The 10673-nt window shown below is 35.4% G+C and overlaps 1 protein-coding gene across 4 annotated transcripts in view; it reads right to left on the bottom strand.

The window, feature by feature from the left end:
• Positions 1-573: 573 nt before the first annotated feature.
• Positions 574-10673, bottom strand: part of LOC127642966 (retinoic acid receptor RXR-alpha-B) — an 85801-nt gene continuing 75701 nt past the window's right edge. The window contains exons 8-13 of one of the 4 annotated variants that reach the window (XM_052125450.1): positions 9954-10083; positions 9221-9353; positions 7599-7690; positions 6515-6620; positions 4463-4730; positions 574-3567 (exon numbers count right to left, since the gene is read on the bottom strand). In XM_052125450.1, the coding sequence (XP_051981410.1) occupies positions 3508-3567; positions 4463-4730; positions 6515-6620; positions 7599-7690; positions 9221-9353; positions 9954-10083 (789 nt within the window). In that variant the 3' untranslated portion in view covers positions 574-3507. The remainder of the gene's footprint in view (positions 3568-4462; positions 4731-6514; positions 6621-7598; positions 7691-9220; positions 9354-9953; positions 10084-10673) is intronic. The other 3 variants (XM_052125451.1, XM_052125452.1, XM_052125453.1) reach the window with 3 other exon arrangements.

Raw genomic sequence — 10673 nt, 5'->3', positions numbered from 1 at the left:
TTGCTAAGTTGAAATTCAAAGCATTACTTCAAAAACCTTTATGGAAGACTTCAGATGCCAACTTTAAAGTGTGTTTCTTTTTCCACACTTTAGATAGCATATAGTGAAGGCTCTGGTCATCTGAGAGATGGGCAGGTCCTATCTTCTCAGAATAGTTACAGTCTCATGTATCTGTAAGCCTTTCTCTACATAATGTACTTTTACTGTAAAGACCTACTGTAATCATTTTACTTTACTTTATTATTGAAGAGCAAATCTTGTGTTTTCTCATTTTGGGTGAGGATGGATGTACTTAAGGTAGACATACCAAAAATGAATTACTGTAATTTTATTTATATATATATATATATATTTTTTCAGCAAGAAAAAAAACTTTTTAGATAGCTTCTAGAAACCTTTAACTGTTTCTAAACATTATTTTCCAATATTTCAGATTTGATATAAAGGTAGAAATTTGTCTTCAGTTTCAAGGTTTGACTTTGATGCACTGGAGAATTAGGCAAATCTGTCCTTTGTGATTAATTCATTTTCTGCTCCTTATATCCTATGGAATTTACTTTTAACAAGATTTGCTGTGCTTTGTGAGAAGCTATATAAAGCACATTTCATTTGAACACTTTTTATGTTAATTTATAGATTGTTCTCATGATTTCTAAAGAAAACATCTCAGTCATTTTTAGAGTCTGAAATTTAATAGTACTTTGAACAAAATACATTTTGCAATAGGACAATACATCCACCCTCAGTCTTTTTTTGTGGAAAAAAAGAGCCAAACTTAGCTCTCAGATAATAGCAGAGGAACGGAGAAGCATCTGTAAACCTTCCCTCACTCCAGGTTTGAGGGCATGGCACCACTTCAAAATTAAAATTTACACCAACAATGAATTTCAAAACGAACTGAATAGTCATATAGCGATAGTTACACTTTGTACAAAAATAGATAATTCTCTTAAAATGCATCTCTTTGATGTTTTGCTGATATATTCCTGTGATGAGCTGGTGTCTCACAGGAAAATATTGCAGACTGGTAAAGGATTTAATGATGTCTAACAGCAGCACATCATGATTGTGACAAATATCCAAAAAAGATGTGCTCCTGATGGTCTAAACCCCGTCTGACTGTTCCACATGATGCTCATCCAAACCCAAGCTGCATTACACTGTGTCTGTTTTTGTTTCTTGTTTCCCTCAGCAAGGGATCTTTTTTTTTGTGCACATTCTAAACATGCTGGTTTTGGAGTAATGCAAAGCCCACATATAAAAATGTAAAGAGGAGAGACCAAGTCCATTGATCTTCCCTGATAGTTGGTTAAAATTTCTCCCTGGTCAAAGCATAAGAACATATGACCACTGATAAGGTTAGGTCCTGTTTACAATCATATAAACAGTACAAGCTGCTTGTATTCATTTTGTACTAAATGCTCTTTTGTCATTATGTTGTGAGGCTCAACACATAAAGTATAGACTATTGCCAGAATGTTTAGTCTAAATAAATCAGTAGGTCCTTTGTGCCATGTCAAATAATACAAATTCTTAAAAGGGATACTTTACCAAAATGTGAAAATTAATTCCTCATTTACTCACTTTCATGTCATACCAAACACGTATGACTTTCCTCTGACTTAAATTTCGGTTTGTTCCTCATATGACTTCAGAACACTCTGAATATAGCGCACAAGTAGAATAAATCTATTTATTACACTTCTTATAGGGCTTTTGCAACTTTTCCATAATTTTTGGAAAGCTTCAGTTTCTATTAATTATTATTTAATGTAAAACAAAACAACCAGAACATTCTTCAGAAAGTCTCTTTATATGCTCCCCAGAAGAAAGAAAGTCATAGGGGTTTGGAATAACATGAGGGCTTTTGGCAAACCTTTCATTTTAATGTCCACTAAACCGGATAGATACTTTCCAAATTGCAATAATTATTCATTCTAATAAAAGTATTTGTCAACACATTCATCTTGAAAACACTAGTTTAGATTGGCTCAATCTGCAATTGTGGTTTGATGCATCTATAGAAGTGGCATTGAGAAATCTGTCTCACCATTTGATGTTATTTCCTTGTTATGACACAGATGAGAGACTCTGCAAAATATAAGCAATAAATACAATAAAAATGCATATTTTCATTTGCATAAACCTGAGGCTTAAGAATGGTTATTTTTCAATGTTTGCAAAGCATTGCAATTATGAATACCCAACACTTTAAACTGAAGAAATGTCTATGTAGCAGTATTTAAGTCATATAGCAAATTAGCTGCAATGTCACAACTCTTCCAATAGGGGGCAGACATAGCACTTCTCAAACCTTGCGATTCCCTGAGGCAGACTATCATCTGGATTCCTTTAACTAGTTGCATATTTTCAAATCAGTAACACCCACTTGCTGGGAATTATCAGATGATTTATAAACATTATTGAAAATCTTTGGAAATACTTAATACATATTTATGCTGAATTATAGAGGCAAAACATTATGAAAATCTTCAACATTTTTTTTTTTTTTTACAGAATTCTTATAATGAATCATTGTATTTTCATCCAAATGAGTTCGACCAGGAGCACACCTGCTTTTCATTGTTTTTAGAGCATTCTGTGATTCATATATCTCTTCCGAAAAGAAAGGGACTTCACACTGAAACCAAACAGCATGCTGTTTCTTTCTCACAAATACATACTTATAGTAAACTGACATAAGTAAAAAAACAAAAAAATAGTAAGTGCCTGGAAAACAATGTTATTAAGTTCCTGGATCTTTATATCAACAAACTCTAGATACTGAAATCAAGTCCGTGACTGAAAAAATGCACACTGTTAACACTGATCACTAAAGTCTGAAGCAAGAGGTTTCAATGGCAAATACACATGGACAGTGATATAACTGTTAAGGACAGTTGTATGAAGAAGTGCAGCTGAGGTATTAAGGAATTTTGTATCCTCGCATGAAAACCGAAACTTCACAGCAATGATATTAGAGATGAGGTGGTTTGGCTGTATATGGGTTGAACTCAATGCAATGCAGAGGTAGACCTCTGTAAGGCAGAATAAATGAGAAACAGTTAGACCTTTGATTTCAGCAGAAATATCCATAGAACTTGGTGAGATCTCTCAAACCAGGAAAAAAACATCCATCCTGTTTGTATGGCATTCCGTAATGAAAGGTTGCACAGCATTTTGCTGATTACGCAATGCTTCTGATTAAACATCAGGGTAGAATTACTTGCAGTTCAATCCTCTCTTAGACAGCAGTGTGAGATGTTTATCAGTCTGGACAAAGCAGTCTCTATTGAGATGTGTCCTGTGCTGGCCTCTTGTAATGTTCTGTACAGAAAACAGGACCCTCTTCCATTGCTTTACAGAGGCATTTAGTGAAATGCTGTTAGACGGGCGGAGATGATCAGAATCCATTCACCTTAAGTCATTTGGTGTGGCGCTTCAAGCATTTCCATTAGGAAAGTGTCAATGGGCGTGTCCCCGATTAACTTGAAAAAGAAGAGATGTTCAAGACACTTCAGGCCAATGGAGCGCAAAGCGGGCAGACGCAATAACAGCTTGGCAAATCTGTTCATAAAACAATATACGCAAAAGTTAAGATTAGCACTTTTGGGAGAGCTTTGTGAGTAAAGTTTAGATTATTATTGTCTGAGAGTCATAACAGACTAATAAATTAGCCAGGGTGATATATCGACCAATATACAGTATATATATATATATATATATATATATATATATATATATATATATATATATATATACTATATATGGTAATGCAAAGGCAAAATGCAGTAACTACACATTCTGTCAAATATTATGACAGTAACAGTGTTGGGTAAGTTACTTTAAAAAAGTAATCCACTACTGATTACTTAATTTATATTTTAATCTGATTATTTTACTGATTACTTCATGGGAAAAGTAATGAGATGAATAATTACTTTACTTTGAATTTACTTTCTAAAACCAATTAAACCTGAGAAAATACAAACGTGACACTAATAGCTCAGTTAGTACTTTAATATTGACTGAAAACAACAACAAAATTCCAGCAACATGACAAAGACAGCAACTTGGCTAAAGAGATCTAGAGCATTTCTAAAAATGCAACTTAACTTTATTATCTCAAATATGCTGAAGTAGTATCTTAAGGTGTGTGTGTGTCCACTATCTACATCCTTCTTATCAGCGTGTGGCATATACGTGTACAGTATGCTTGTTTACCTGTGTTTGTGTTGGTGTGAAAGACAGAAAAAGAATACTAATGAACTGAAACATTTCAGAAAACACATTTGCAAACAGCTTTGATAGTAAAACTGTTGTGATTATGAATGCTTGTTTCTTTTCAGTGTACATATACAGGTTTGCTTGTGTTGAATCAAGCATGTGTCTGTGTGCATGTACAGTATGTCTGTTGTGTGTGTGTGTACATGTGCATCATGTGTGTTTTTACACAACTTACCCAAAGGTTTATTTTTATCTCCCTGCTTGTGCTCGGACAAATTGAGTATCCACTACCACTTGCATATCCGTAACGCTGTTGCATTGTGTTTGTATTTAATGTGTACAGTAAAAAAGAACATAAAAGTGCCTTTTGCTTAACGACGACTTTTTCAAGATGCCATTCGGAAAATGTTTCCACCTTGTGAGCAATATATCCCTCTGTCAGACGGGACTGAACGCTGCTTTCCATATATGCCCGAAGCCGATCCTCTATCATCGCGCAGCAGCTGCAGAGAGACACACGAGGGAGGCGCTCAAGGATGGGGTAGAGCGCAGAGATTTGAGGAGTGCTCGCTGAGCTCGATTGTGAGCGAATGAAAACTTGAAATGCTTCGTTGTCATTTTCAATTTAAACAAACAACTGCACGCTGCTGCGTCCATAGTAATGCTGCTCACTCATCTGCTGTCGCCTCAATACTCAATAAAAGTATTAACATAGGAATGTAATACATTTTAAATTTCATTCCACTTAATGTCATTGTCTCAGCAATAAAGGTGTAATTCAAGTAACGTGATTGTATTAATGTCTGAAACTTTAATCAGATTCCTTAATTTTAAAAGTAACACGTTACATTACTGCATTACCGTGAAATGTAATTAGATTACAGTAATGTGTTACTAGGCTCTGCAATACTTTGTAGTGCGTTAAACCCAACACTGGACAATAATCAGGTCACTTTAGACTATGATCTGTCCTGTGACAGATGGGTTTGTCTCAACTTTGCTCAGATTCAGAGTAAACGGAGTGAGATGATTTAATTATTCATATTTGGCTGGAATATCAAAGTATTTTGATGGCATTTTCCTCAGTTTCAGTGTTGACATAGTGACTGTGATTTAGCTTTGTAGGGCAGTATAGATATCAGCATTGGTTATCGAAAAACCATATCGGTCAACCAATATCTGGGATGTAACTAGGCCCTGCAATGCATTACAAAGCCACTAACAGCAAAACATTCCTACTAGCTTACATAATATCAAACAGAATAATAGAAATTAGTTGTTTTGAGGATGTGGAGTTGTAAAGCCCCGTACACACATGCTGTGACTTTATTGCTTGATGTTGATTACTAATGCAGTGCTCATTGCATATCATTAATAAAAGATGAATGTTCAATCAATGTACGAATCAAACTCAGACTACCGACAATTTATTTCCCACGCATAATATTTTATTATATTTTATATGTTGTTACAAACAAATCAAAGAACACTGAAATCGCTCAGAGAAACATCACAACGCTGCTCAGTCTAGTATGCACTCGATGCCATTATCTCAATGTAGACGTTATTTCATTGACACCCTCTTCCCTCCAATTGGTTGTCACTCCCGAAAGTTGCTCCTCATTTTCATAAAGTTAAACTTTTCTTAAATTTGTTGCATCGCTCGCCACACCCACATCTATTTCCCAGAGGTCGCTGTAGCTCGTGTCGCTGAAAGTTGACAGCTCTCGTTGAAAACTAATGAGATGAGGTCGCTTTGTTCCTGGAAGTTGCTGCATGTGTGTATGGGGCTTAAAGCATTAATATTGAGTTTTTGACTGAAAATGAATAACCTTTTAAAGCCAACATGAAATCAAAATTGAGATTTAGTTCCATAATTAACGTTGATGGTCTTATGATTGATTGATCAATGCATGCCCAATCAATCCCTGATGATTGTTTCACTCCAAAATATGTCACATTATAGAAGTACAGTATATGAGTTGCGAGTGCCATTTCATGTGTACTTTAAATAAAAATAGTATAGAGCACTCTTTCGTTAAAACATGTTAAATTAATTTATACAACACTCACAAATATTACACACATTTACACATTTCAATTTCATCATAGATTTCCATTAAATTTAGTTGTGTAACGTTTGACCAAATTCAATTACAGTAATGCAACTTTTATTGAAATGCATAAATCTTATTTTTTTGTATGAAAGTAATAGCTCATTTATATTCATTTATTTATACTAGTCAAATACTGACACCCTTGAGATGACAGATAAGTGTGTGTATACCTCCCAGGTTGATCAGGGTATTTTTGTTTACAGTAGGCCTCCAGAGAAGCATACACTCTTTCCCTCAGTGCTTCCACCTCGGATGGATTAGACAGTCCTTTTGAGTCTAAGGGTTGAAAACAAAGACACACAAATACTACAATATATGGTGAACTATCTTAGACAAAGTCATATTCACACACTCAGTGTGTAAAGATAAACCTAGTCTGATGCACAGCACCCCGTTTAATGATCATGTTGGAAAGGGGGGATGGGTATTTCAGCAAGTGAAGATGCTGACTAACACACCTGGAGTGACTCCAGTCAGGTCTCCTAAGCAGCCAGTTGGCAATTTGGGCATGCCAAATTGGGGAGAAAATCCCCACCAAAAATTATCATGTTGGACATGTTATGATTCTAATTGTGGCATTTTATTTGATGCTAAATCGGTGTGCAATGCAAGACTATCTTTTCTTGTGGGTGATGAGGAATAATGCTAGCTTACATCAAAAGCTATTCCAGAAAGTGGAGCAGCAATCCTCTTTCCACAATGGAAAGATTACGCTTTGTTCAGGCATTAAAAACAAAGTGCACATTTTTCTAAGAATCTTCCCCTCATATATCAACTGTTTTTTTTCCATCTCTTTCTTGACTCATTATTTTATTAGAGTGCCAAAATTGAAGTCATTTTTAACACTCCAAAATAACCATATTTATGTCTGAGATGATTATTGGATACATTCACTGAATTCATGTGGCAATTATGTAGCATACTACTACCACTGTTTGAAATGTTTATTGTTGATTTCTGCACAGCTTTAAACCCTGTTTTAAAAGAAAGTATGCACTATAAAGTATGAACTGCTTAATATAGTGATTACATAAAGCTTTCTATAGCTCAAGTTCATAGCCATTGGAATCCCATTTACGGCTTCTGGCTTTCTTCCAACATATTTTTTAATATGCCAAAACAATCAGCAAGATAGCTTAATCAAACTGAGATTGCATTTAAGTACAGACTGCATGTTTGTGTGTGTGTGTGTGTGTGTGTGTGTGTGTGTTTGTTTGTGTGCATGTGCATGTGTGTATGTATCCATTACTGTACCTGGATTGAACAGAACAATAGCTCGCAGACATCCAAGTTCAGACTTGTCCATCTGCATGTCTCTCATCTTTGACACAAGCTCTGTCAGCACTCTGTAAAACAAATAGTGATTAATCTTTATGCTTGCTGTCACCTTAGTCAGCCTGATTAATAGGGAATTCACTTCCCTCCAGAATACCCTTTCAAATGTCAGTAAATGTTCTGTAACACATCAAATAGGCCCAATGAGTCATCTCTCCACCTTCATATATAATTTTCATATCGACTTGGAAATCAAAGCCATTATGTCCTATAAGACACATTCATCTCTACTGCAGATTGACTGGGCACCACATATTTAATTAGTGAAGACACCAGCATATCTCACACAGCCAGTGAAACATTATGACACAGCTACATAATACTGCCATATGGCTTAGTGTAAAAATGCAATCAATCAAGAGTACGTTTTCATGATGCTAATTCTAATGTCATTATAGGACTTTACATAGAAACCAGCCCAAAAGTTGTTGAGTGGGATGGGTGTTTCAGCTTATCGCCGCCCGTACAGCCCTGTTCATAAGTATCATAAAAGAAGTCCAAGTGACTTATGCAACATATTCAAAGTCTTTTGAAAGCATATGATAGGTTTTGATGAGTAATAACTCAAAATGTAATTAGTTTTTTCAGTGAAAATTTTGACCTGCTTTGTCCATGCGCTGACAACAGCGCAAGTTCTCATGTAAACATGTGAGTCTCCAACACTCCACCATGAAATTGTTAACTGAAAAAAACAAAACCAAAACCAAACCATATGATTTCAGAAGACTTGGCATATGATTTATTTGAATTTATGACACTTTTGGGTACTTAAGATTTAAAGTGAGTCACTATCATCTGCTATTGTATTTAATAAAAAATCTCCTTTTGTGTTCCGCTTATAAGCTAAAAAGTCATATGGGTTTTGAGTAAATAATGACAGTATTGTCATTTTTGGGTGAATTATTCCTTTAAAGTACATTCTACTATCGCAGCTTAATATTCAGGAACAACTAAAAGTGTTGTGCTCAAGAGGTTCGCTGAGTTTAGTTCACCTCATTTTACACGGAACAGTTTGCGTTTAACATGCATTATGAACGTAACTCTCCAGGATCACATTATTTTGACATTGCTTGATTCCAAATATATGTGGCTGTATACGTTACCATACCATAGATAAACTGTCATGTGTGTCATCATAGTTCACCTGCCTCAGATATGGTTCTTTTAAGTTTCTCTTCTGTACTCGTCTACTCATTAGGCTGAATTTGTATGTTGCAAAACCATCATTATGATAATAATAACAATTACATGTTATTATATGTTATATTATTAAATTATTATTATGAACCCATATAGATCCACACACTCACACACACACACACACACACACACACACACACACACACACACACACACACACACACACACACACACAAACACACAATCAGGTGTTATGACCTACCCGATACAGCAATATTCGACTTAACCAATGTTGGAAATTTTGGGTGGAACAATCTGTTTGGCCAACCATAGCAATCAAACACTTTCACTTTATGTTCTTCTGTAGTTTTGATTATTGGGAACTTTGGAAATGTACTAACCTGTCAAAGATGGCTCCCACACCGGCAGTATGTGCGCTGTTTCTATGGACATGAAGGCCTGTGGCTAATAAGATTCCATCTTTCACAGCTATGGAACGATGCGAAAAAGAAGCAATCAGGAGTTCATTCCATCCTAGTGACAGAGGACAGGAACACAAAAGCATTTTGTTATGTGTTTTCAAAAGGAAATGCAAGATCTTAAGGATATTTCTTATGCAATAAAAATATATTACGATCATATTCACGGTGTTTTAACAAGGACATTTCAAGATGTTAAAGGGAAAGTTCATCCAAAAATGAAAATTCTGCCATCATTTACGTTTTTTAAACCCATAAGTGTTATTCTTTTGAGGAATACAAGGAGAGATATTAGGCAGAATTTTAGCCTCAATCGCTTTCATCTTACATCTCTGGCGTGTTGCACAGAAGAATGTGTTTCACAGAGGTTTGAAACAACATGAGAGAGAGTAAATGATTTTGGGGTGAACTATCCTTTTAATACATTTTTATAATTGAATTGCCTCATTCAGCCCCATTTCTTTAAAGAACACTCCTATAAATTCTTTTGAAATAGCATGCAATGCCACATAAATGTAAACATGTATATTTAATAAGCTTTTTTTTTCAGATGTAACTCCATAGTTAGAAGTACATTCTGAGCAAATATGGGTCACTTCAGGTTAATATTTGCAGGAATCTAACAAAAGCTGTATGTGTTTATTTACTGACGCACCTGCTCGCAGGAGGATGACTTGATCATCCAGCGGGAGATCAGAAAAGTAAGGTATCCGCTTGGCCCACTCCACTAAAGTAAAGAGTTGCTTGTCAGCTGCTTGACAGATGTTTGTTACTGGGTCGTTAGGCTTAAGAGAGAAAGAGAGAGAAAAGACCTCTATGTCAGTGACTTTCCTGACTACCCATAGTAAGAAAAATCATAAATGAGATCTCTTTAATATCTCTTTTGTTTCTCCAAGTCAGCAGTGAGATTAGAAGTTAGCACTGATTCTGAATTCAGAGATCCTAGCTCAAATCTTGGTGGGACCTTCTAGGCTTAAGTTACTTTAAGGGTTTCTGTAACTAAACTGAAAGAGAATTACGAAAGCAACACCCAGGGCATGGGTTTGATTCTCAGGGTGCACACAAACTGATCAAAAGTATCCCTTGTATCCCTTAAAGACCAAATTATATGGTCTATTCACATTCATCAACAGGGTCTATACTCTTACTGTCACTTTTTTCTATTTGAATATCTTCTAATACATTTTATTAGAAGCATCTGAGACAAAGGTGATACTGTAAGGAATAAAGTCAAACTCAATTGACAGCATTTATGGCAAAATGTTGATTACCACAAAAAATTATGTCTGTGTAACAGTGAGGCACATACAATGAAAGTGAATGGGCCAATCTGTAAATGATAAAAGTCCTACTGTTTCAAAAGTATAGCCACAAG

The sequence above is a fragment of the Xyrauchen texanus genome, chromosome 4 (assembly GCF_025860055.1).
Source record: "Xyrauchen texanus isolate HMW12.3.18 chromosome 4, RBS_HiC_50CHRs, whole genome shotgun sequence".
Taxonomy (NCBI): Eukaryota; Metazoa; Chordata; class Actinopteri; order Cypriniformes; family Catostomidae; genus Xyrauchen; species Xyrauchen texanus.
This window is presented reverse-complemented; position numbering and strand designations above follow the sequence as displayed.